General features: G+C 40.0%; 2 protein-coding genes, 1 long non-coding RNA gene and 2 other non-coding genes across 5 annotated transcripts; 4 read left to right on the top strand and 1 right to left on the bottom strand.

Moving 5' to 3' along the window:
* The first annotated feature begins 3,603 nt into the window (after positions 1 to 3,603).
* LOC121756991 lies at positions 3,604 to 5,254 on the top strand. The gene is made up of 2 exons (XR_006041148.1): positions 3,604 to 3,934; positions 4,154 to 5,254. It is a non-coding gene; the product is annotated as an uncharacterized LOC121756991 (long non-coding RNA).
* LOC121759816 lies at positions 4,181 to 4,400 on the top strand. Its single transcript, XR_006041759.1, has one exon. It is a non-coding gene; the product is annotated as a small nucleolar RNA U3 (small nucleolar RNA).
* LOC121759799 lies at positions 5,230 to 5,425 on the top strand. The gene has a single exon (XR_006041743.1). It is a non-coding gene; the product is annotated as a U2 spliceosomal RNA (small nuclear RNA).
* Positions 5,426 to 8,008: 2,583 nt separating this feature from the next.
* Positions 8,009 to 15,664, top strand: LOC121757148 (kinesin-like protein KIN-14F). Its single transcript, XM_042152653.1, has 18 exons — positions 8,009 to 8,222; positions 8,518 to 8,644; positions 10,891 to 11,054; positions 11,127 to 11,258; positions 11,332 to 11,688; positions 11,876 to 11,944; positions 12,051 to 12,275; positions 12,392 to 12,473; positions 12,619 to 12,714; positions 12,805 to 12,984; positions 13,083 to 13,189; positions 13,343 to 13,521; positions 13,619 to 13,783; positions 13,869 to 14,122; positions 14,212 to 14,375; positions 14,449 to 14,619; positions 14,695 to 15,296; positions 15,377 to 15,664. The coding sequence occupies exons 2-18, from the start codon at positions 8,545 to 8,547 to the stop codon at positions 15,501 to 15,503; spliced, it is 3,174 nt and encodes a 1,057-aa protein (XP_042008587.1). The 5' UTR covers positions 8,009 to 8,222; positions 8,518 to 8,544; the 3' UTR covers positions 15,504 to 15,664.
* A 4,177-nt stretch (positions 15,665 to 19,841) lies between these two features.
* On the bottom strand, positions 19,842 to 23,705 carry LOC121757229 (leucine-rich repeat receptor-like serine/threonine-protein kinase RGI4). Its single transcript, XM_042152741.1, has 2 exons — positions 20,700 to 23,705; positions 19,842 to 20,601 (listed from the first exon to the last, which is right to left on the bottom strand). The coding sequence occupies exons 1-2, from the start codon at positions 23,581 to 23,583 to the stop codon at positions 20,135 to 20,137; spliced, it is 3,351 nt and encodes a 1,116-aa protein (XP_042008675.1). The 5' UTR covers positions 23,584 to 23,705; the 3' UTR covers positions 19,842 to 20,134.
* Positions 23,706 to 26,231: the final 2,526 nt, after the last annotated feature.

Raw genomic sequence — 26,231 nt, forward strand, 5'->3', positions numbered from 1 at the left:
GACTTTAAAACGATTTATCCACTAAACTTTAAAACTTTAAAACAATTTATCCACTAAACCAAAGCTTCGAGTAATAATACAACCTAAATCCTTCCAATATATTTTGCACTAGACTGATCATTAGTATCCCAGATTGAATTCTTAAAGAATAGATTACATATACTTATTGATGGCTTCGTAAAGCTACTACGACCTGATTATACATGATTTATTTCTATAGACCTGTATCTCTGTATCTTAAAGTCCTTGTCTATGACCCTGTATGAGACTTTCAGCAAAACCAAATTAATTACTTCAAAGAAGCATTATGTTGCAAACATAAAATTTTTTAGGACTATTTGAATGTCATTTTCTTATTCAAAACATATTATTTTGAATAAGTTTAAACTTTAATTTCTTTAGATTGTGAAGTGTTATGTCAATTTTAGAAAAATTGAGTCGAAATTGAGATCGATGGTGTGTAGAAAGTGAAAATATAGTAACTAGATATACTGTCTAGTGACAATTAATTTAATGGCCACATTCAAAAATTAATTTCTAGTCAATAGAGTGGCTTTCCTTCATTAATTCATCTTTTTGGCTTTATTTTGATTAGATTTATAATAGCTTAACTTCTTAAATTAAGTGTAATCAAACACTGAATATCGTGGTCTAAATAGATTGAGACTTTATTTACATAGTCAAATAAAATATTGAATATATTACTCATGACATATTTTATATACTAGTAGTAAAATAAAAACATGATTGTGTAGCAGAAAATCCAAACTGTTGCTCTTATCAATTTTTGTAAAGAGAAGTTTTCTTTCCTTTTGCGTTGAGGTCGATGGAACTTGAGCCGCTGCTGCTGTAGTTCTCGGCTCTGCCAAGTCTAGTCCGCTTCGACCCAGGAGCAAGCTCTTCAGAGAAGATGGCCATGAATTTTGGGCAGTCCTGGAGAATGAGAAATTTGTCCCAGTAGCCGAACTTAGGAAACCCTTCAGTGTTGAACATGGAGAATGACAATGCCTTCACGTCGGCTTCACTGCGACCACTCTCAGCAGTGCGCTGATTGTTCTCGTATATGCCCGCGAACCTCTTGACATCTTTTAGAATCCTCCCCCACTTTTTGCGGGGCAGCGCCTCTCGGCTTGAAGTCGTTGTAGGCCACCAAGACGCGCCTCCAGAAGCTTAACTATCGGTGCCAACTGCGGCGTCTGACGTGACGACATCCCAGGCCTTTGCCACAGCAATGGACTCCGCTTTGGTGTAGGGCGTGGACAGACGACCGTTGCCCGAGCTGCCACTGACACCTCCACCGCCCCCGCGGCCTCCCCACTATCGCCGCCGCCTCCTCTCCCTCCACCGTCGTTGCCGCCTCCTCTCCCTCCGCTGGCGCCGCCGACACCTCCACCGCAACCGCCGACTCTCGTTGGAACCAGCACGTCCACGCGTGATGGCGGAGTCTCCGGTAGGCCCAGACTCATACCCATCATCTGTTCCAATGTGAATCTGTCGTAATCAGACAGAGGAGATTGGGTGGGTCGGAAAGAGTGAGAAGGGTATCCGGACGCGGATGGTTGATCGCGTCCATGTTGGGTCGGTAATCTCCGAACGCCAATCGGGGACGACTCATATTCCACTTATAAGAGGACTGACCCCAATATTGGGGTGTATGTTACCACGGCGGGGATGTCGGCACCCACGACTGTGATGGAAGGGGAGTTTGACTCGATCTCCACGGTTGGGTAGGAGGATAGTTGCCGTATCCTGAGTCTCCGGTGCCGGGGGAATCACTGTCTCCACCGTGCATATTAACGAAAATATAGAGTGAAATATAGAGTGAAATTGGGGGTGTAGATGTGGGAGAGGTGAAAAAATTGTGGGAGGGAGTAATTTAAAAAAAAATACTACCGAAAATTAAAAAAAATACTCCCTCCGTCCTAAGGTAGATGTCACACTTTCCTTTTTAGTTGGTCCACAAAAGATGTCACATTTCTTCTTTTGGAAAAAATTTCGTCTCACATCAATTATAAAATTATATTTTCTCTCACCACTTAACATACAAAATAACATCTCCTAAAATCCAGTGTCATCTCCTAAGTGCGACATCTACCTTGAGACAGAGGGAGTAATAATAAAAATTTTCGGGCGGCGGGCAATAACCCGCTGCGGGCACCGCCGTGGCTAATACCCCCCGCCCCGTCCACGCCGACTACTCGGCTGAGGGCTGTCCGCACTCCTCGCCCCGGCTGATGCGTCCTCCGCAATAGGGAGCCGCGGAGTCGGCGGCCGCGGGGGCTCTCCTACTGTGGACACTCTTAAATACTTTATCCATCTGTGAATATGAGTCTCATTCTTTCCAGTACGGATTTTAAGAAATATTAATAAAAGTAAGTGGAAGAATGTTAATGGAATATGAGTCTCACTTATATTTTGTTAATTTTAAAGAATATGTGAATGTAATGTATTATTGGAATTATGAATTGAGACTTTTATTCACAAGACGGAGGAAGCATGATAGTAGTAAATGTTAAGTTTTGACTCGCTTTTTGATCGGTGTGGACTATTAATAGTAGTGAGATTATTTATAGTCTCCATTACACATCTTGAATGGACGGATAAAATTTGTGAAAAACAAAACCAGAATGGACGGATAAAAAAATAATAGTAGGAAATATTTCACTTGACGATAAGATTATCCACTAATATTAAAACTAGTAAAATTTAACTGTATTTCACAATTATTAATATTCTATGTCGAATTGGTGATTTTTACTATGATATGTTGTAAATTAGTATTTGTAGTTAATTATTATGGGCATGCTTGTTAGGATTCTGTTGAGAAATTAATTTGATTTTTATTTTAAATTCCAATAATACTCCGTATTAATCAAAGAATTCCAAAAACATAGAAAGTAGCTTAGCGTTGGATTCTTATTCCTCTAGCTTTTTATATACTGTATATACTTACATATTTAACACTTAATAATATTATTAATATTATTATTGTCATACTTATAAATTAATAATTATTTTAAAAACTCTTAATGTAATTATTAGAACTATAAATCATAATAATAAAATATACTAGTATTTCTTCATGCCCATTTAATAAAACTCTTAAGATTCGGTACATCTTTCCTTTTTAATTTGTCTCACTGATGATATTCATTTTTTATATTTAGAAATAAATCTCCCTCTCATCTTTTTTCTTTAAAATATTCAACTACTTTTTTCGTACTTACTCTCTTCGCCCCACAAGAATATGCAATCTTTCATTTTTAGTCTCTCTCACAAGAATATATGCACTTTCCAATTTTGGAAACGAGTATTTTATCTCTAATGAGATGAGACTAATTTTCCACTAATAATAATTTAATTACTTTTTTCTTTCTACCTCTATTTTACCTTACCAATTTTTCATTAAAATCCGTACCGAACCCAAATTGTATATTCTTTGAAGATAGAGAGAGTATTTTATATAACAATTTATCCTAAATATTTTGTGCCAAAAAAAAAATGCTGACTGACATCGTGAATAGAATGAAATACTAATAGTAATATTTAGTCCGAGTAGATCAAATTTAAACTATAGTCTAGGAAATAAATTAAAATTTTCTAATTTGTCAAAAATGGCTTTTCATTTCCGTCTCATCTCTCTCTCTCATTCATCTTTTATGCTGATTGGGAATCGAACAAATACCAAAATGGAAGCCATGTGTGTCTGTCTCCCTCTAGTCTCCCTCTCCCTCTCCACAAATCACCATTACTTCTTCCTTCAATTTTCTGACGATGTGAGACCATCACCGCCGCCTCCGTCCAGCTACTCGCCGCTGTCACCTCCCTTCCCATTTACTCAGTTATCTGAAACAATGGAAGCTCGAGCAGCGTTTGAAAGGCGTCTCCTGTTTCCACTCCTCTCCGCCTTTAGCAGCAGCAGCAGCAGCAGCAGGTTTAAATTCACATATGCTTTTTATTCTCTTCAATAATTCTCACTTTCACTTTTTTATAGCATCACTGAATTTTGTAAATCAACTGGCTTCTTCTTCTGTAACACGAAAACCATCGGCACCCTTTCTGTTAACGATATCAGGCTGAAAAAGTAATTTTAGCACTAAACCTTGATTTTTAGTGTCCCACATCGAAGTCTTAGAGAATAAACTTACTGCAGATAAGCTGATGGCTTCGTGGAGCAGTCACGACCTTACTTGAACAGGATCTGTTCTATAGGCTCGTACCTCTGTATCCTTGATTTCTAAGGAGACAGGAAACCACGTCTGGTGGATGAACCGTGGCTGCCTGGCTAGAGCGTGATTAACAGCCCCTTGGGTTGGGTTTCCGGCTCATTGTGCAGTAGATGATCGTTCTTGGCTTGACTCCGGTCTTGTCAGGATGGCCGGGCAGCTGTCTGACAGACTCTAATCCTTTTTTTGTTTCCCTTTATAGCTTTTTACAAGTTTCTTAATCCTATGCACATTAGTTTGATAATCCATGATTGATACTCCATATTTTTGGTTGATATATTGCCAAGTCATTGTTGAAGGTCTGTCAGCATTAGTATCCCATATCGAATTCTCTAGGTATAAATTACAAGTACTTAAATTGACAGGAGAGTGAAGTAGTCACGACCTTACTTAACATGATATGTTCTATAGGCTCATAAGTCATACCTTTGGAATCCACAAAACCACATCCGGTGGATGAACCGTGGCTGCCTGGCTAGAGCGTGGTTAATGGTGTGATAACCTCTATATCTTTTAGGTCCTATGCTTTTTGAGTCATGTTCTGAATGTAACAAAGAGCAGCCAAGCTGGTTTCTGTGCAAAAGAAGATGGACATGGAAGCTGGATATCCATCCATTGTAGCAGTTAAGGTAGCAAGAGGAGCAATTTTGGGGGTTGTTGGAATTAATGTGTTCCTTGGAAATGTTTGTGCTGCACCGATGCAGGAAATGGATGTTCTAAGGTATATATACGCTTCTTGTGCTTGTTTTCTCTTGTAGATGCATGTATGTATTTTAGTTGGTTCTTACACACTGTGGCTATGGCTGCTCCAATTTTGAATCATTCATGACACTGAAGTTTCCAAGTGGGGCAATAATACAAGGTACATTCTTCTAAAAATTTAGCATTATAGCTGAACATATATCACCTATCCTTATAGAAATTGTATTCCCACATCGAATGTATAAAGAAAGGTTGAGCAGACCATGTGGTATAAAATCATGGGTAAGTCAATGGAAAACTCATACCTTTCTCGGCCTTTTGGCTAAGATCAAGTGTAGTATCTGTTCTTATCAGTTTAATATCTGATATGTGGACCATTGGTTCACACGATATTAAATTTATTTTTTGAGGGGGAAGATCCATCAAAGTAGCTTGCTGCTTGGGTTTTCATGTGTCGCTTTTGCGTTGCACTATTGCAATGGCCAGGCATACCCCACCAATTTTAGTTTCAATATTTGTTTTAAGGAATCTATTGGGCTTCTTATTGTAGCAAATTTTATGGCATCAGGAATTTAATGGGCTCGTGTATCAAATTTTACGGGTACCTGAACCCAAAATAGTCAATCTCTTACTATCCAATCCCGACCTGTATCCCAAACCTATTGGTAGGTTGATATATGTGTACCAATATATTTGTATATTGTTATTTATCGTTACTAGCACTCAATCCGTCCACCATTAGGAGTCCAAGTTTACCATTTTAATCCGTCAGCAATTGAGAGTTTCGGTTCACTTTTACTATAAAGATAGACCCACAAGCTAATAACTCATTTCACTCATATTTTATTATAAAACTTATATATAAAAATAAGTCTCACTTTACACTATCTTTTTCTACCCACTTTTCTTTATATTTCTTAAAACCTGTGCCGAACTCAAATGGATCTCTTAATGGCGGACATTATATATGTGGGTGTACATATAGTATACGTGCATGAGCTATCCTTATAATATTAAAATATATGTGTATGCTACCGTGTTGTATATATAATGAATAAAAAATAGAAATAAAGTTTATTGGGCATTAAATATTTGAAATTAACTAACTAAAATAAAAAAATTGAAAACCTCAATCCTAAAAATATCGGGTATTGTCGGGATTATCGGGTATACCGTACCCGCAAAACTTTAAAACTTACTACCCAATCCCGCCCCGTTTCCCGCTATCGGCGGGTATCGGGTCTGGATGGGAATTACCCATTACCCGCTACCCATTTCGCCACCCCTACTTCCCTTTATGATTCCCGGGTATGAGACTTTAAAATGATTTATCCACTAAACTTTAAAACTTTAAAACGATTTATCCACTAAACCGAAGCTTCGAGTAATAATACAACCTAAATCCTTCCAATATATTTTGCACTAGACTGTGATCATTAGTATCCCAGATTGAATTCTTAAAGAATAGATTACAGATACTTATTGATGGCTTCGTAAAGCTACTACGACCTGATTATACATGATTTATTTTTATAGACCTGTATCTTTGTATCTTAAAGTCCTTGTCTATGACCCTGTATGAGACTTTCAGCAAAACCAAATTAATTACTTCAAAGAAGCATTATGTTGCAAACATAAATTTTTTTTAGGACTATTTGAATGCCATTTTCCTATTCAAAACATATTTTGAATAAGTTTAAACTTTAATTTCTTTAGATTGTGAAGTGTTATGTCAATTTTAGAAAAATTGAGTCAAAATTGAGATCGATGGTGTGTAGAAAGTGAAAATATAGTAACTAGATATACTGTCTAGTGACAATTAATTTAATGGCCACATTCAAAAATTAATTTCTAGTCAATAGAGTGGCTTTCCTTCATTAATTCATCTTTTTGGCTTTGTTTTGATTAGATTTATAATAGCTTAATTTCTTAAATTAAGTGTAATCAAACACTGAATATCGTGGTCTAAATAGATTGAGACTTTATTTACATAGTCAAATAAAATATTGAATATACTACGCATGACATATTTTATATACTAGTAGTAAAATAAAAACATGATTGTGTAGCAGAAAATCCAAACCGTTGCTATTATCATTTTTTGTAAAGAGAAGTTTTCTTGCCTTTTGCGTTTGAAGTTAGTTTATATGTACTTATAGTAAAGTTATTACGCCACACAATAATAATTGTATTAATTTGTAAAGGGATGATGCATTAATCAATTGGAAAACCACGCTCACACACACCACTAGTCACACTAGGTCCAATTAACATAGATTATTCAAGGACCACTAAGCCAAAACATCATGATGATCGCAAGAGTGCTCATCCATCATCATCATCATCATTATCATATATATAATTTATCTCTTCGATTTAATTTTGTTAAAAGCAGCTAATTCAGTAACAAAAAAACATGTAATTAATTAAAAGACAAGTGTAGTAGATCAGCTGGCCTGCCCCTTAATTAGTTCTCAATTAAGCATAGAAGAATGGTATATTTGGAGGCCCACCATCATCAAATTTGTAATGACAAAAGCATATCAAATAATAGATCTTGCCGCCCAGTCCAACGTTCCACAACACTCCCACTTCTCGCCACGTGGAATAACTACAAAAGATTCACTCCATTATATACTTTTATTTATAAATTTGACTTTTTTCATAATGTATTTATAACATAACGTATGTGACAAAATGGATATATTAAATTATTATTTATGATTGATAAAATTAATTTTTAAGTAAACGCCCCTTTAATATAATTCTAGTAATTAAAATCCATATAATAAAAGGAATGGATAATGTAATTTGGTTATCACATTCCTTCTTATTCACAATTTCGATTTGACTCGCGATCTAATATTAAATTTTAACAGAAATTGCATATATATGCCATATATCAAATTCATTATTCATACGACTAAAATATTTTGAGAATTTTGACAATGAATCCAGAATTCATATACTACTAAAATATTAACTACGGTGGCCCCGTTCCAAAAAGCGGAGACAACGGGACATTTTTATTTTTTCACGGCCTTCTTAAATAAAATAAAAGAAAAATAATCATCGCTACCTCCTTTTCTTCTTCGATTGAGTGAAGAATTGCTCATATTCTGTCCACTGCATTTATTGAATCTCTCCCTAATTCTTCACATCATAATTCACGACATCCCCATTAATTCACCGCTTCACAATAAGTTCAAATCTTACTAATGATCTTATCCTCCCATATTCTCGGAACCACCTGATCGCCGGAATTCCCTCAACCTCATCGCCGCCGGCAACCAGGTATCTTCACTTCCTTATCCTTTTTTCATCCGCTTCATTCCAAATTCAATCCAATAATCATCATTTCCTTTGCTACATTTCCGTTTTATACTTTTAATTATGAATTTCCAAACTCAATGAAGATTTCTGCCTTTTCGAAGTCGGCTTTGTTATTGTTGTTAACGATGAATAATAGGATAAAGAGTAGTAATTTATTCATTTTTTTTCAAAATTTGAAAGAGTCGGTGAGGTTGTTTAATTATTTATTCTGCCTGCCTGCATGAAATTAGATGATTTCTGAGCCTTTGTCGTGTAGTGTTATTGGTAGTGTGAGAAGATCAAAATGCCACAAGAAGGCTACCACAATTCCATATACAGCTCTCCTAACAAGAACGAAATCATCAGCGATCGCGGATTAGCATACAGAAAAGCCGAAGAAGCAGGTATGCTTTCAATTTCATCATCTCTCTCTCTCTTAAAAAAGTAAAAACCAACAAAAAGAAGCTCATTTGTTGCAAGTCAAAAGCAGTCAGTGGTCACAAACCAAAATTCAACAATTCAATTTCAAAAGTGAAATTGAATTGCAAAATTAAAGTAGTGGTGGACCTCATCTGCTAATCAGGCCACCGTTTTTAGTAGCAAACATGATTACAAAGAAACCAAAATTCGCCTTTCAAACGTACCAGAATTATTGCATTTCACACACCACCAACCACGCTGAGAATTGTTAACTCTACCATTGGAATCAAGTGATGAATTCCGAAATCGGACCTACTAAACCAACAATGGGAACGACAAATCTCAATAATTCGAGAAAAAACCTAATCTACAAAGAATTGATAACGATTTCCCCAAATTGCAAAACCCTAGCCTCCAAAGCCGTAGAGAGTGCGTCCATGGCGGCGACGGTCTTGCGGCGAGCGTGCTCGGTGTAGGTGACGGCGTCGCGGATGACGTTCTCAAGGAATATTTTGAGGACGGTGCGGGTCTCCTCGTAGATGCGCTTGACGCCGGCTTCGTTATGCCTTGGATGTTATCCCTCAGCACCTTCCTGTGACGCTTGGCTCCTGTGACGTTTTGCTGTATTCGATTGAGAGTATTTTGCGAATTACTACTACGATCGAGGTGGTGAGGATGTGTATCTGAGCCGCTCGATTTTGTCAGGAATCTACGGCTGTAAATTTTGATCCGAGCCGTACTTACACTAATCATTTTTTGGGCCGTAGATGAGAATAAATCAATGCTCAAAAATAGGTGCTCAATTTCAGGTGTACGGAGCGCGGATATTTGGTTAGCTGTTTTACCCTGAAAATTCGGTGTTCAAATTTGACGCGATTAGCCAAAATAATCGATACTATTAGTTCCATAACAATATGTTTGTTTTTGCTCGTTTAATAAAGCATGTTTATTTCTTTTTGCAAGTTACTCGACCATATATATTTACAATAACATTATTATTATTATCGCAATTTATTTATAATCATTTTATATTACTCCTACAAGAACTATAGTGAGACATTTATTTCACTTATAATACCATCAACACTAAGCCATCCTTGAGAAGAACTGGAAAAATGAATAGAATGACTATTCTTTATTATAATATTTTAATAAATTACACATACATATTACTCTCTCCATCCGCTATTAAATGTTTCATTTTTTTTGTTTTTCGTCCGTCCGCTAATAAATATCTCATTTCACTTTTACTATATTTGATAAATTGACCCTACATTCCACTAACTCATTTTACTCACATTTTATTAAAAATTAATATATACAAGTAAGCCCCACATTCCACTAACTTTTCTACCTACTTTACTACATAAAATCAAACAATTTCTTAAAACCTGTGTCGCTCAAATATGAGACATTTAATCACGGACGGAGGAAGTACTATATTATACTATGTGCCTAAAGTTGGGACCGAAGCTATTTCATGTTCGATTTGTAATTCTTGTAAGCTTATATATGTCGACTAGATCATGCCAATTTTTCATGCATAATGGTACACTTAAAATTGAGATTTTTTTTCCTACAGAATAAACTAGTCACACATATCGTTACATATTCTAGAAATATAAGTTATACATGTACAACAATGTTAAGCTACATGACATGAGTGACATCATGTGATTTTATATTATATATAAAATGATATATGTAGTACAATAATTTTTTTCTGAAAAAACGGTGATATAGTAATTTGTACGAAGCCAAACACTAAATTTGTAACTTGGATAAACTATGAATTAGTGGCGAATCTAGGGGGGGCAGGAGGGGGCGGTCGCCCCCTCCGTGCGACGGTTTTCCCCTTATCGGGACGTAAAATTACCATGTCCGCCCCCTCGGTATGCCTCCGGCGTCGCCTCAAACAACGAAAAAAATAGCCATGTCCGCACTAAATCAAGCTAATACTATATATTCCGCCCCCTCTGTTTCCGAGTGACTGAAAATACGTGACACCTTGTCGAAATACTGTCATTTTCACACAGTAAATTTACAGAGTCTTTCCCAACTAGAATAACAGTACATAACTGCATAATCTTATAACTACCAAGAATAAAAGCAACACTAGCGATCATGAACTATAAGAAAATGACATTGAAGATGAAAAATGTGATTATAGTTGAATCAAAACTGGGATAGAGAAATGTAAAATGATTATGTGCAAAATGCATAATTTCAGCATCAAGGAGATACCAGGCAGTTCAATGGCTGCAGCAGATGGATCAGGTAGCGTCGGAGGTGCTCCCAAAACAGCCAACGGAGGAGGAATTCTGTTTGGCTCTCCGCAACGGACTCATCCTCTGCAATGTCCTCAACAAAGTCAATCCTGGCGCCGTTCACAAGGTAATAACTCCCCCACCCCCCTCTCTTACCATCAATCCTCAATCATCCACCTCATCTGGAAAAAATGTGTAGGTGGTCGACAATCCGGTGCTTGACCTTCAGGCCGCTCAGTCTGCCATTCAGTATTTCGAGAACATGAGGAATTTTCTTGCTGCTGTTGCCAAAATGAAGCTCCTCACTTTTGGAGCTTCTGATCTTGAAAAGGTTCTCTCCTTTTTTTTTTACTCTGTTTCACACTTTACGCGGTGAATATGCTAAATGCTATGTTTGTTTACAGGGAGGCTCATCAGGCAAAGTAGTGGACTGCATTCTCTGTTTGAAAGGATATTACGAATGGAAGCAATCTGGGGGTATTGGTGTGTGGAAATACGGTGGAACAGTGAGAATTACGTCGCTTGTGAAGGAATCACCTTCCTCAGTAGTCAGCAGCGAGAGTGCGGATGAATCAATAGATGATTCTGAATCTTCACAGTATGAGCAGTTAATGGAGCTCCTTCACTTGTCAACTGACTCACATGAGGATTCCAGGGCGGCCAATATTCTCACTTTCATCTTCGATCATTTCGCTCTCGGTCTTCTGCAGTCGTGCCTGAATGAAACCAACGGATTTGATGATTCGCTTTCGAGTTCAATGGTAGGTAAGATTATACTCTGTAATGTGTATGTATGGCTAGTTGTGATTGTGTGAAGTAGCCTAAATAACATTCTCGGAATAGGGGTATCCGAAAACTTACTACTTTAGGTTCTGTATGATCTGCATATTCTTAGTTTATGAATCATCTTCAACTGTTCTGATTCTGGGACATATCAAATATATGTAGGTCATTGATGTTGTGCTTAGGAAAGTTGTTAAGGATTTCTCGGCATTGATGGTCTGCCAAGGCAATCAGGTTTTGGCCGTTGTACTAAATATTTACGAGTTTAACGTGTTGGCTGCAAATTCAACCCAGTATTAGCAACCCAGTTAGCTAATCATTAATTTAATTTTTCTTGCAGCTTGGCTTGTTTTTAAAGAAAGTCTTGAGTAGTGATGGCGGCTCTCTGTCGAAGACCCAACTGCGAGAAGTTATATCAAAGTACCTGAGAAGAAGGACAAGTTTTGTATCACAAGATATTTCTAACTTCTGTATTTGTGGTGGAAGAAAGGACGGAGCACAGCCTAGGAACACGAAGCCTCATGTTGGGGTAGAGCTTCTTGATATTCAGCAAAAACAGTTAGAGGTATTAGTCGTGAGACCTTTTACGCTACGCCCATGTTGGGATCAAATTATGATGCAATATAGCTGTGAATATGGTCCTCACTCACCTATTCTTCTGTAATCTAAACTTGTTGTCAGGAACTTAAAGCTCTTTTTAAGGAAACAAAACGAGAAATGCACGAAGCTCAGTTCGGATGGGAGAAAGAAATAGAAAGCTTGGGTGAGATTCACACAAAAATTCAGCATTGTCTTTTCCTCTTCTGCTTCTGGTTTTGAATTTCGAATATTGAATTAGAAGTCGCGGCGGGCAGATCCATGTAGCAACAACTTGTTCTGTGTGTTAACTTTATAACACTTTTTTACAGGTCAACATGTAAAGAATTTAGAAGTAGCTGCTTCTTCATATCATACAGTTTTGGAAGAAAACCGTGTTCTCTATAATCAAGTTCAAGATCTAAAAGGTGATCCTTAACAAATATTATTAATGCTCAAGAACATTTGATTGATTTGTTTGGAGAAGAATGTAATTTAACGGAGTAGATTCGTTACAGGTTCCATTAGAGTCTACTGTAGAGTTAGACCATTCCTCTCGGGAGACTGTAATGAGCAGTCGACGGTTGATTATATTGGAGACAATGGAAGTATAATGATTGTGAATCCTGTTAAGCTGGGTAAAGATGCAAGAAAAGTGTTTACGTTTAATAAGGTTTATGGGACAACCGTGACACAACGTACGTCTTTTGATTTTCGTATTGGCTTTGCGTATTACATCACTGAACTTAGAGATTTGAAAATTGCAGTTAAAAACTGGTGTCTTTCGATTTTGCAGAGCATATATATGCAGATACACAGGCATTTGTCCGATCTGTTATGGATGGTTTTAATGTTTGTATTTTTGCATACGGTCAGACCGGCTCTGGGAAGACATATACCATGGTATGTTGCAGTAACGCGTTATGCCTTTTAGAAATTTTTTATTTGGTTGTGCATAGAAGAATGTATTTACATGGTCACTATAAAATAGAGCATGTTACAAGAGATCTTCAAAACTTGATAATTGAGTGAATAATATGAAGTTAATATCCACAGAGTGGCCCTGACTTGACAACAGAGGAAACATGGGGAGTGAACTATCGTGCCCTTCGGGACCTGTTCAACTTTTCGAAGGCCAGAATGGACCTCGTAGAATACGAGGTAGGAGTCCAAATGGTTGAGATATACAATGAACAAGTAAGAGATTTGTTGGTCTCTGATGGAAGCAATAGAAGATATCCTTGCAAATTGTCTCCCTTATCTTTAATTCTGAAAAAACCAACCTTATGATATGCATCCATTACTAAATTGTGTCCCCTTAATTACCTATACATTAGAGATTCGAAATAATTCTCAGCTCAACGGTTTAAATGTTCCCGATGCAAGTCTTGTTCCTGTCAAATGTACACAAGATGTTTTGGATTTAATGAGAATCGGACAGAGAAATCGTGCTGTGGGTGCCACAGCTTTGAACGTGCGCAGTAGCCGGTCACATAGGTATTTTTTCCCCAAGGAAGTGTAAATTTTTTTTTTTGTGACTTTTGATCTATACGTGGTCTCCAGTCGCCTTTTGTTGCTTCAGTATATTGACAGTTCACGTTCGAGGAAAAGAGCTAGTCTCTGGTTCGATGCTAAAGGGGTGCCTTCACTTAGTAGATCTCGCGGGAAGTGAGAGGGTTGATAAATCGGAAGCTGTTGGCGAGAGATTGAAGGAAGCTCAGCATATTAATAAATCTCTTTCTGCTCTCGGAGATGTCATTGCTGCTCTTGCACAAAAAAGTTCCCATGTCCCTTACCGGAATAGCAAACTAACTCAAGTCTTACAAGATTCTCTAGGTAATTTATGTCAATGACCTTCACTGCACTGTATAGTTAGTTGTGGAGTACTCTTTGTGTTGATCTTGTTATTCTCATCTTTTCGACAGGACAACATGCTAAGACGTTGATGTTCGTGCATATAAACCCAGAGGTTAATGGTCTAGGTGAGACAATCAGCACCTTGAAATTCGCTGAAAGAGTTGCCACTATAAACCTTGGGGCAGCTCAATCCAACAAAGAAACTGGTGAAATTAAAGAATTCAAGGATGAGGTACGTCGTATCTCTCGATCAACTGCTCCTACAATTTAGCTTATGTTCTTACCCTCTCTTCTTGTATATTAAGATCTCAAACCTCAAGCTGGTGTTGGAGAGAAAGGAAGCAGAGCTAGAGCAGTTGAAAAATCGCACAAATGTTAGAGGCGGAGCATCACCTCTTCGCTTACCTAAATCGAACAGCAGTGCCTCTTTGAAGTCTGAGACCAGTCAGCAGCAATTTGATAGTCACAACACCGAGGTAACATCAATGTATTTTATTGACTCGTATATCTGTCTCATTACTATCTCATCTCTTTTTATGTTAAATTCTCAGTTGAGAAGTTGTTCCACCGGTAAACTCACAAGATCTCGATTGCCTTCCAAATTTACGGACAAGGATTGTGGTGAAGATAGACCAGTAGGCTCGATAAAGCCTAGATCGATATCCACTGATAGAGCTGCCGTCATGAAATCTAGAACAAAGTCTAACGCCCTTGACAACCCACCCGTCCTAAAAGCTCCATTTCCCGCAAGTCTTTCAGTTAATAAATCTGTTGCCAATGTCCCTTCATCCATACAAGAACCACATCTACCTAATGCTTTAAACCGACTCCAAAGAGTCTCACTACAGAGGGTTCCAGAAAACGAAGACGAACTGTTTAAGCAAGCACTAAGTATACGCCACGGTGGAATCAGAAAACCTACACAAGAGGGCAAGGTCAAGACGACTAAGCAGCAAGCATCCGCTAAAGTTCACACATCAATGCTGCTTTCTGATGTGGCCGCAGGCAAAATGCAAGAGACCGGAAAGTCTGATTCGTCAGAGCCTGAAAACGAGAACAGTCCCTTTTGGCTGACAAGATGTGCTAGTGTTGCCACTGGCTCGAACAAGCTACACAGGAGCTTGTCGAGGAACTCTCAAAACGTAGAGATAAGGTGTGTAAGATGTTTCATTGCTTGCTCATTTCAGCATCATTATGATTTTGTTGACATGGTTTACTCTCATTGTTCTATAGTGAAATAAGCCGGACAACAGATCCTTCGTTGGGAGGGTACCGGGATGGAAAAGAAGCCGGGCAGCACTCATCTGTGCCTCAATTACGAAGGAGTAAATCGACTACCCTAGGAAGGTTTATGATTTGATTGTGAAAAACTCCTGAGCATGTATTCTTTTTTTTACATGAAGTTTTGATATGTATCGATGTGCATATTTATGGAAGTTGCTGATTTTGACAGTTTTCAATCTGTGAGAAATGAGATGTAACACAGCTTTGACAAACAGAATGCTACCTATTTTTAGTGCATACTACAGTTATCATCGTTCTCACCATCATTTGATTACTATTTTATAGGAGCATTTATCCAGTTACCTTCATTACATAACCGATGTGGGAATATTGAATAAAGTAGAAAACTGAAAATCTAAGAAATCGATGTGGGAACTTTAAATCATACCCTTTCAATGAGATTATGAATCAAGGGAAATTATCTTAAACGATATAAATTATGAATGCCTTTGGGAATTGGGATATCCCAAAGTTCCAATCCTCTATCCAGACTAATCTTTAAACACAAAAATATAATTTGGATTATGGCACCTTTAGTAACTAAGTTCATTTTTTTTCTACTGTAGGACAAGTTACTGTTTGAAGCCAATCTCTATACCTTTTCAATCTTATACTAGGTGATTGTGTGTGTAGCATGGAGAAAGAGTGGTGGCTACAGCCTACAGTATTGTTGAGTAAATGATGGATGTGCACATCTCCTCCATCAAGAAATCAATGCTACTGGATTTTGATGAAGGCTTGAAGATGATAAATTCCGAATGAAGATCATTTGTGAATTCTCTAGTCAAGACTTTGCTTGCATTCACATATCAGCCCTCCCACAAAATTCTCCCAAGAGTTTGTTGCTACTACTTTTTTATTGGAGTGTGATATTGAAGAAGCTGGAATCCGGGGGTCCTTCCTAGATCCATCATCATTGCTCTATGTTGGAATAAGAAAATCAATTAATTAGAGAACAAGAAGGCAATGGATGAAGTTATGGCAAGAAAATCAATTAAAGATTATGGAAAATCAAATACAAAGGATATTAGTATAATTAGAATATATTTTCCATGTATAGCTAAAATTAGAGTCTATATAAGGTTGTGTAACCATTGAGAGAATTAATTCAAGTCATTCACAATGTAGTTTTTGAAGTTCTCCCCGTCTTTTACTTGCTGCAATAGTCTTTTGTTATCCACATTGTATTTTCTAACATGGTATCAGAGCGGGTTCGATCACTAGGATCGATCGCTGCCTCTATAGCAAAAAAAAGAGGCTTCATCATCGTCCCTTTCCGAAAACCAGCCAAAACAAGCCAAAACCCTTTCAAACACAGCCATGAATCAACCCCAACAATCTATCTAGTTATATAGTTAAAGCCAAACCATCCAAATACCCGGCCAAGGAGAGGAAGTATCTGACCGAACAATCTCTCTCCAAATTTATGGACTCCAAATCTATTGGTGCGAGAGAAGCGCACAAGGCAAAGAAGTTGACGAATTGCCCGACGGGAAGTTCTTCACCAGCAAAGTGATGGCATTGCAAGACCCGATGGATGAGGCTGCTGCTCTACTAATGACCAACCGTGGTGGAGATGGCAGCGGCGAGAAGCAAGGTTGGTGGCTAAAACAGCGCTGGCAGCAGCGGCGTTTGCCCACTGAGTGAAAGAGTTGTGGCGCTAGAAGACCGAAGCGAACAACGCGAACGACGGTGTTGTGCCACCGCGAAAATCGGTGGGAAAATCAGAGGCGGTGACCTCACAAGGCCCTTGTTCTGACGAATTGAAAAAAAGGGAGATGAAGTCCCTGACAGCAGCAACGCGCACAACCGCCGTCAAGAGAAGAAAACAGAGGAGTAATCCTCGGTTTGTCCGGTCTAGGGGGAGAGAACTACCACAGTCGGAGAAACCAGAAGGAGGCAGCTCGTCGGAAGGAGAAGACATGACCGAAGTTTACGCCTTCAACTAGGCTGTAAACTTGGGTGTCGGAAAAGTGTTTCCAAATGGAGGTGCTAACTAAAAGTGTATTGCCACCGACGAACAGATTGTCGCCAAGAAGAGAAATTCAGGAAAAGAGTCGAAGCAGTTGAAGAATTATCCGGTAGAGGGGGAGAGGAAGTACACTACTACACCACCGGAAGATTTATCTCCAATTCTACCAGCCATAGTGGTGCGTGCAGCCAGTTAACCGGAGAAGATAGCAGCTGCGAAGGAGGCGCGGTGCAGTATTGACGATAGAGTCGAGACTTGGCAGGAATCGGCGAGGAAATCTGCCGTGATGACGGCAAGAGGAGAAGGCGAAGTGAAAGAGTGATCGGAGAAGTTTCACTTCCGAGCTTTGGTGAAGGAGGAATCCCAGAGGCCACTGATGCCTACTTCAAGGGACAATGTTGAGCCAGAGGAAACAGGAGATGACCGACGTATGAAGGTGGAAAATGATTTAGACATTGGTGGAGATCTTTTGAAGATCTTGCAACGTCATAACATTGAAGACATTGAAGCAGACATTAGTAGTAGAGGAAGCGATGTGCCCCATCACAATTTATCTGAAGTAGATTCTGTGTTGGGTTCTAACAGACGGCCCCCTGCCGTGCGATTAGAAACAACGCGGCGCACAAGTCGGGGGCAAAGTGGTAACTGGGAAATAGGAAACGAGGGCAGCTTTGTTACTCCGAGGCAGGCACCAGACATAAAGTGGTAAACTTGCAAATTCAAAGGATATTCCTCTTTGCATTTTGATATTGGAAGAAATGCCTGGTATTTCACTTATATTGAATCCAAGGCCGAGATGGCCACAACCGAAGAACGACAATCAGAACAAAGGAAAAGACCCATGAAGAAACATAAATGAGATTGATGGTTTCACGTCTTCATTCTTAGAGAAATAATTTTGGCCCAATGATTATTAGGTTCAAGAAGAAAAAAATGAAAATAATGGGCTCATAGTTTGAGCTGGAATGGGCTGGGAATGGTCCTCCAAAATTAAGCTTTGGGCTGCAAATTAAATTTAGTCCAAATGTGAATGAGCTCCTCGACACGAGTAAAAACTGCCAGTCCGAAAGGTGAATGAGCTCCTCGACACGAGTAAAAACTGTCAGTCAGAAAAAAATGAAGTGGCTCCTAGATACGAGCAAAAACTGTCTAGATTAGCTCATTGACAAGAGTCAAAACTGTCTGAATTAGCTCCTCGACAAGAGTCAAAACTGTCTAAGATGACTCCTAGATATGAGTTAAAACTATCTAAGAAAATATGAATAAAAACTGTTTAGACAAGCTCCCAGACACGAGTTAAAACTGTCTAGATTGGCTCCTTGACACAAGTTAAAACAGTCAACAAATATTGAAGAACTCCATGAAATGAGTCTAAACTTTCAATGATGAATGAAGAGCTCCTTGATAAGAGCCTAAACTTTCAATGAAGAAAAATGAAGAAGCCTTGATAAAAGCCTAAACTTTTTATGAAGAAAAATGAAGAAGCTCCTTGAAACGAGTCTAAACTTTCAATGAAGAAAAAATAACTCCATGATATGAGTATAAACTATCATTGATGAATTGAAGAAGCTCTATGATACGAGCGTAAACTGTCAATGGAAATTGAAGAACTCTTAAATACGAGTATAAACTATTTATCAAACTAAAGATCGTGCAAGTTAAGTGCCGAAAAACTCGATACTTAACTTGAGGGGGAGTGTTGGAATAAGGAAATCAATTAATTGGAAAACAAGAATGCAAAGGATGAAGTTATGGCAAGAATAAAGAAGGAAAACAATTAAAGATTATGGAAAATCAAATACAAAGGATATTAGTATAATTAGAATATATTTTCCATGTATAGCTAGAATTAGAGCCTATAAAAAGTTGTGTAACCATTGAGAGAATTAATTCAAGTCATTCACAATTTAGTCTTTGAAGTTCTCACCGTCTTTTATTTTCTGCAATAGTCTTTTATTTTCCGCTTTGTATTTTCTAATACTCTGCCTCGCCCTCAAGCCTATTCATCATTCTTGACAGACAGTATAACCGGTTTAACCTTGGATTGGCCCGATGCACGTTTAGTACATGTAGTAAATGGCGAAAGTAACAACTAGGAGGTGGCTTCCGGAGTGGTTGCTTTCGAGACACAAAATCATCTTAACCTGATTCTTGAATGGTAGATGCTGTGTGTGTGTGTGCTGCAGGTGTTTGAAAATTTGGATGCACGAATAGAGTACCGATGTTTTGATGTTTCGGGTTGAGCAAGTTGATGGACCCCTCCTCTTCACCCACTTATATCATGATGGTTTTCTGCCATTACATGTGCCAATTAAGTTGCTTCTCAAATGCTACTATTATTCCAACTCTCTTTAATGCTCATAATGCTCTGTTTTGGATATCTTTGATGCCAACCATATGCAGCAAGGAAATGAAGGAAATGTGTAGTACTACTCATCATAATTTCATTACAGTAGTAAATATTTAGTGCAACATTGAAATCATTTCTCTGGCTTTAATACATATCCATGAAATCTGCATGTGTCCTATATTGGCAGGAGCATCCAATTCTGATGTGACAGAAACTAGATTTCTCTCTGTCCATTTATGTTTATTACTTATTACTCAGAAATTAGAATACTGTTATTAACAAGAAATTAATATGCTATCAACACTACTAATTACTACTATTATTATCTTATCTATGACTATGTTGTTCTACTCCATTGTCCTAAATAATTATGCACAAACAAACATCAAGCTGAATCTTCAGAAAATGCAAAAGAGCAGCTTGATGAGCCTTGTGGGATCACTTTCTTCAAAGGGGCTGCTGGTGGTTTATGACTCGCCGATACCGATACGTTCCCCTTCAGCGTGTCCGTGTCCGACCTCACCGGCTCCAGATTCCGAATCTCTTTCAGCATCGCCACCACGTCTTTCATCATGGGGCGATCATCGGGCCGTGTGCTGAGGCACAGGAAAGCCACAGCCAGCGTCTGCAGCATCTCGTGCATCTGAGGGTCGGCCCTCCCCCTCAGCTTCGGGTCGAGCACATCGAGCGGGTCGCGCCTGCTCTGCAGCTGGTCGCGGACCCACTGGACAAGATGTGCTCCCCCGGGCAATGTAGGGTCCAGCGGGTGCCTCCCCGTCAGCACCTCCAGTAGGACCACACCAAAACTGTACACATCGCTCTTCTCTGTGATCCTCTGCATTGATGCAAGCTCTGTCAAAAAAGAGACAAATCTGTTAACAATTTGACACAAAACAAACACCTAATCTACATTCTCACAAGTCACAACATAAACTGAAATCACATGTCACCTGGAGCCATGTAGCCATAGGAGCCAGCTAGATGAGGCCTCTGGCTATGTTTGGAGTCCGGATCATCGGGCTCGGCACTGACAAGGCTAGCCAAGCCAAAGTCAGCAAGATATGGCTCCATGTGAGGGCCTAACAGCACATTCATGGCCTTGACATCCCCATGCATTATAGGAGGCACACAGTCATGGTGCAAGTACGCGAGCGCGTGGGCGACACCCAACACGACGTCGTACCTAGCCTCCCACCCGGCGCCTCCCTTTCCGGCTCCATGAAGAAGCGAACTCAAACTCCCATTCGGAAGGTAATCATAGAACAACAGTTTCAAATTCTGGTTCGACCCCCAACCTAGCAGTCTCACAATGTTCTTATGCCTAATCGAACCCAACGTCCGAATCTCAGACGTGAACGCCCCAGTCTCTTCCGACGACCACATCTTCTTCACTGCAAGACTCTCCCCACCCGGCTCCACCGCCACCTTATACACAACCCCCGAGCTTCCCGTTCCGATCACATTAGACGACGTGAGGTTCCTCACTATGTCGTCGATCGAGAACTCCATCTTCTGATAAAACGTCACCTCCCACGAATCGCCCTCCGCGCCTCTCGCATTTGCCAGGTGAGTCCTGACCAACACGTAGACGGCAAGCAGCACGAGCACTACGCTCGTGCTGACCAGTATCGCCATGGCCATCTTCATGTTGGCCCCGGTGTGCCTCCCGGACCGCCCCAAGCCGTCCGCCGGCGTCACCACCCCGCCGGAGACGTACAGGTCCTCGTTCCCCGCTACGTCGCTGAGCGGGAGCTTCCGGAAGAACGGCGTGTCGGGGAGATCGCCAGAGAAGCCGTTGTAAGACACATTGAGGGAGACAAGATTCTGAAGGCTCTTGAGATTGTCCAGCTTCCCCGACAGCCTGTTGTGAGAGAGATCAAGAATCCCGAGCTTATCAAGATTCGAAAACTCGGAAGGAATCTCACCGTTAAACTGATTAGAGCTGAGGTTGAGGGAGATCTCGAGAGATGAGAGAAGGCCTAATTCCTTTGGAATTTCGCCAGAGAAGCCATTGTTTCCGAGGTCGAGAAGCTGCAGCCTATTGCAGGAGAGAATCTCCGGTGGAATCTTCCCAGAGAGAAGATTCCTCCCGACATTTAGTTTGGTCAACTGAGTAAGGTCACCGATGGTAGGGATGAGTGGGCCCACGAGTCTGTTGTCTGAAATATCCAGAAACTGTAGAGAAGTAGGCAGCGCTTGAGGAAGAGCCCCACTCAACGCATTTGAATGGAGATCAAGAAACTCGAGGCTCGCACACATCGAAATCGAGGGAGGAATCCCACCCACGAGATGATTGCTTCCCATATCAAGAAAGTTGAGATTTTTCAGCTTTCCAATTTCGGAAGGAACAGTGCCTCCCACTTTGTTGCTACTGATCCTGAATCTGTACAAGCTGCTGCAATTCCCTATATCCGGTGGAATGAACCCAGTGAGGCTATTCGACAGCAGCAGCAGCTTCGTTAGATTCTGCAGCGCGAATATCTGCTTCGGGACCGCACCGTACAGCTGGTTGTACGATAGGTCCAGCGCTTGAAGCTCCCCGCAATCGGAAAGAGACTCCGGTATGGCTCCGGTGAGATTGTTTTTCCACGCGAAGAGCAGTTGCAAACGCCTTATCTTTCCGATATCAGATGGAATCTCACCGGAGAGGTAGTTGTTGTCGACCTCCAAATGAGTTAGCTCGGCACAGTTGGTTAGCTCCGGAGGTATGGTACCGGTTAGCTGATTCACGCTGAGCTGGAGCTCCTCAAGCTTCGAGAAGCTTCCGAAGCTTGCTGGAATGATTCCGGTCAATAAATTCTCGGATAAATCAATCACTTTGAGGTCTCTGCAGTTTCCGAGATCGGATGGAATAGTTCCGACGATGCTGTTCTGCCATAGGAGTATTGATTCGAGCTTTTTCAGCTGGCCTAAGCTGCGGGGGATCGAAGATGTGATTGAATTCTGATATAAATAGAGGTTTTGGAGCTCGCTGCAGTTTCCGATCTCCTCCGGTATGGGGCCGGAGAGCATGGATGTGTAAATCGCGATAGTTTGGATATTTTTCAGCTTTCCGATCGACGGCGGCAGACTGCCGGAGATGCTCGTTTCGGCGAGGCCGAGCACGGTGAGGCTGGTGCAGTTCCCGATCTCGAGAGGCAATTCGCCCTTGAGATTCTGATTGCCTCCGCTTCTGAATGCTTCGAGTTTGCTCAACTCTCCGATGCTCGCCGGAATTCCTCCGCTGAGCTGGTTGTCGAAGAGGATGAGATGCTTCAAGCTCGTGAGATTCCCAATGTCGGAGGGGATGGCGCCGGTGATGAGGTTCGTGTTGAGGATTAAGTACTGGAGCTTTCCGAGCCGGCATATCTCTGGCGGAATCTCGCCGGAGACGGCGTTGTCGCTGAGGTCAACGAGGACGAGCTCGCGGTAGTCGCCGAACTGCTTTGGGATGGCGCCGGTGAGATTGGTGGAGGAGAGGATGAGTGTGTGTAAGGCCCTGAGGGGCTGGAATGTCGAAGGCAGTGGGCCCCGCAGGTCCACTGCCTTCAGACTTATCCTGTCGACGTCGCCGTTGGCGTCGCAGGATATCCCGAACCAGTGGCACGGGCTCTGGTCGAGGGGGCTCCATGAGTCGAGGGCGGATGTTGAGCCGTTGGTTAAGGCGCTCTTCCACGCGAGCAGAGCAGAGCCCTGCTCGTTGATGGAAGCGCATCTCGGGAAGAGGAGAGGGAGGAGGAGAAGAAGAGGAAGGATTGAGTTTTTCAGAAATGCAGGCATTGCTGCAAGCCTGCAAGGGAGGAGGAGCTGAGAAGTGTTTGGTTTGGGAGTGTGGAGAGCTAAAGTGAAGGCCATGTTTTTTGTATTATAGATGTAAAGCAGAGATCTGGATCCTACACCACTATCAATTTTCTATTGTTATTGTAATTGCCTTAATGGAAATTAAGTGAGGATAGATGGTGATGGAGATAGAGTTTTTGTTTTTGTTTTTGTATTTTATTTATTATTTATTTATTCAGTTTTTTAAAAATGGAGATTTTAAAAGTGATATAAGTTTTAATGCGAAGTTGGTACAATCAGATAGAAAAGAAAAAAATAATTGAAGTTGTGTTAATAGATAGTGAAAACCACATTATTAGTTCTGAAAAAAATTCCAAAATATATAGTAGAAATTAATTTTATAGAACTGACAAATAACCAAAAAAACAATTTTTTGGGACAGAGTGAATATTAATTTTTCTATCAACGTACTAGAGCTTATCTATTTTATTAGTGCTAACTTTTTATTATATTTTTCTTCACTTAATTATAAAATAGTGTTTAATAAAGTTTTGTACTGAACAGAAAATGTATCACTTGAAATAAGACGGAAGAAGTATAAAATTTGGACATTGTTCATATTTTTATATGTTATGTTTTGGTAGTGATGTCAATGATTGTCCAGGTGGATGGATTTGGATCTTCTTCTCTGTTTGAATAATTTCATTACATGATGTTTCATTACATTGCTTGGAAGTAAGTAGCAACATGTATTTGTTATTTTTCTCTATAACTTCTTTAAGAATGTTTTTTTCTAGACTTCACATCACATGTAACGGCCTTGCTGGCACTAGCCATGCGCTAACGGTTTTCCTTTCCTTCATTTTCTCAAGTTTCTTTTATCTCGAATTTCGTAGCTTATTAAACATGCTTATAGATATACACACGCCATGACGACATACGTTCTTCGGAGTAATTATATGAAGAAGAAAATTTTAATGTACTTAATCAGCACTACAACAGAAAAAGACCCATTTAAAATGACTTTATTAGATGAAAATAGTTACTTATTAAAAAAAGCTGAAATACTCCTATACTATTATTATTTATAAATTATTATTGATTTTATTAATTTTAAAAATGAAAGTATATTTGTTTATTATCTCGATAACTTCAAATAAATGAAGAAAAATACAAATCGAGTTATGTGGTGTGAATTGTAAAGTTGATATTTTCAATTTTAGATGCTATTGAAGGTGTATTTCAAGTTATATTATCTTGGCATTTGAACGATTCCTATGAGATTGTGGGCCACTATGCAGGAGGCCCAAGTGTTTAGTCTCGGGCCCAATATCCACTAGCCATCAGTGCTGGCCCAGCTCCTAACCCTAGCTACGTGTTAGTGTGTGATTGGGTGTTTAATGTGTATCATATATATACTCCCTCTTGTGCCTTCCGCCTCACTTTACTCTCTCACTTTTCACTCTCATTCTCTCTCGGTAGAACTTCCTCCTCTCTGCAGATCTAGGGTTTCTTCCCTTGATCTGGTGTCTTCTCTCTGTGTAATCTTGAGAGATATTCCTTCTTCCTTCTTCACTTGTGTGAGCTCGAAGGTGTGAGGGTTGTGAGGAAACCTCTGGTTTTCTAGTCTTGTGGTGTTTGGACTGGTTGTTGGCCGTCGCCACGACAATCAATGAGAGGTGCGAGCTCGGAGCGGAACTGGAGGCTATGTGCTTAGGATTAACCGAAGCTAAGGAACACAACCAACCGATCTGGGTTGAATCAAGCTCCCAACAAGTAGTAGCATTGATTGACGCAGGGGATTGGGGCCCAGCAAATATCCGGCACTCGATGGTGAAATTGCGCCTTTTAAGAGATGGGTGTACTTGTCGTTTCAATTACACACGACCGGAGGCAACAAGGCAGCGTCCCTTCTGGCCCGACTCCTCAACCCAAAAATTTGATGGGAGAACAGCACCGAGACTCCTCCGAGCCATCATTAGGCTGGAATGCGCGGGGGTCCCTAACGTTGGAATGGAGACGGATGGAGAAGACCCAAGTGGAACAAGAGGCATGCACAGGGAATGGTCAGTTGATTTTTTGTTTTAATTTTGCATGTAATATGGTGAGGATTAACTCGGTGTCCCCCCAAGTGTGGGATAGGGACAACGAATTACTCCTCGGATTTGATCGCGTGTCACTTTTGGGCATGAAGCTTGTAATAGTTTTTGGTGGATATAAAGGGATGAGGGACCCACGAACCCTCCACCTATAAGGTGTTTGATTAAAAAAAAACTCAAGCAAATGGATGTCAAGACAGCCTTCTGCATGGTTATCTTGACAAGCCTATATACATGAGGCAGCCTGAGGGATTTGTTGATCCCAAATACCCTAACCATGTCTGCCTATTGAAGAAAGCTCTCTATAGTTTGAAACAATCACCAAGGAGATGGAACATTAAGTTTGATTAATGCATGCAGTCTTTTGGTTTCATTAGAAGTGCTTTTGATCACTGCCTATATTATAAAAATATTGATTATGTTCCTACCTTTCTTCTCTTGTATGTAGATGATATGTTCATTATGAGTCCAAGTCGTAATGTTGTTAAACATGTGCAGGATATGCCTTGTTCTAACTTTGACATGAAGGACTTAGGGGATGCACAGAAGATTCTGGGAATTGATATTGTAAGAGACAGAAAGAACTCCCAGATGACTTTGCATCAGAGTTCCTATGTGAAGAAA

The sequence above is a fragment of the Salvia splendens genome, chromosome 12, assembly GCF_004379255.2.
Source record: "Salvia splendens isolate huo1 chromosome 12, SspV2, whole genome shotgun sequence".
NCBI classification, from domain to species: Eukaryota; Viridiplantae; Streptophyta; class Magnoliopsida; order Lamiales; family Lamiaceae; genus Salvia; species Salvia splendens.

What these genes read in the sequence shown, in the direction of transcription:
- LOC121757148 (XM_042152653.1), top strand. Translation starts at nt 8,545, where the DNA reads ATGCCACAAGAAGGCTACCACAATTCCATATACAGCTCTCCTAACAAG. An exon ending in TTCAGCAAAAACAGTTAGAG is followed by an intron (nt 12,276 to 12,391) that starts GTATTAGTCGTG and finishes ACTTGTTGTCAG; the next exon opens with GAACTTAAAGCTCTTTTTAA. An exon ending in TGGGACAACCGTGACACAAC is followed by an intron (nt 12,985 to 13,082) that starts GTACGTCTTTTG and finishes TCGATTTTGCAG; the next exon opens with AGCATATATATGCAGATACA.
- LOC121757229 (XM_042152741.1), bottom strand. Translation starts at nt 23,583, where the DNA reads ATGGCCTTCACTTTAGCTCTCCACACTCCCAAACCAAACACTTCTCAG. An exon ending in CTATGGCTACATGGCTCCAG is followed by an intron (nt 20,602 to 20,699) that starts GTGACATGTGAT and finishes CTTTTTTGACAG; the next exon opens with AGCTTGCATCAATGCAGAGG.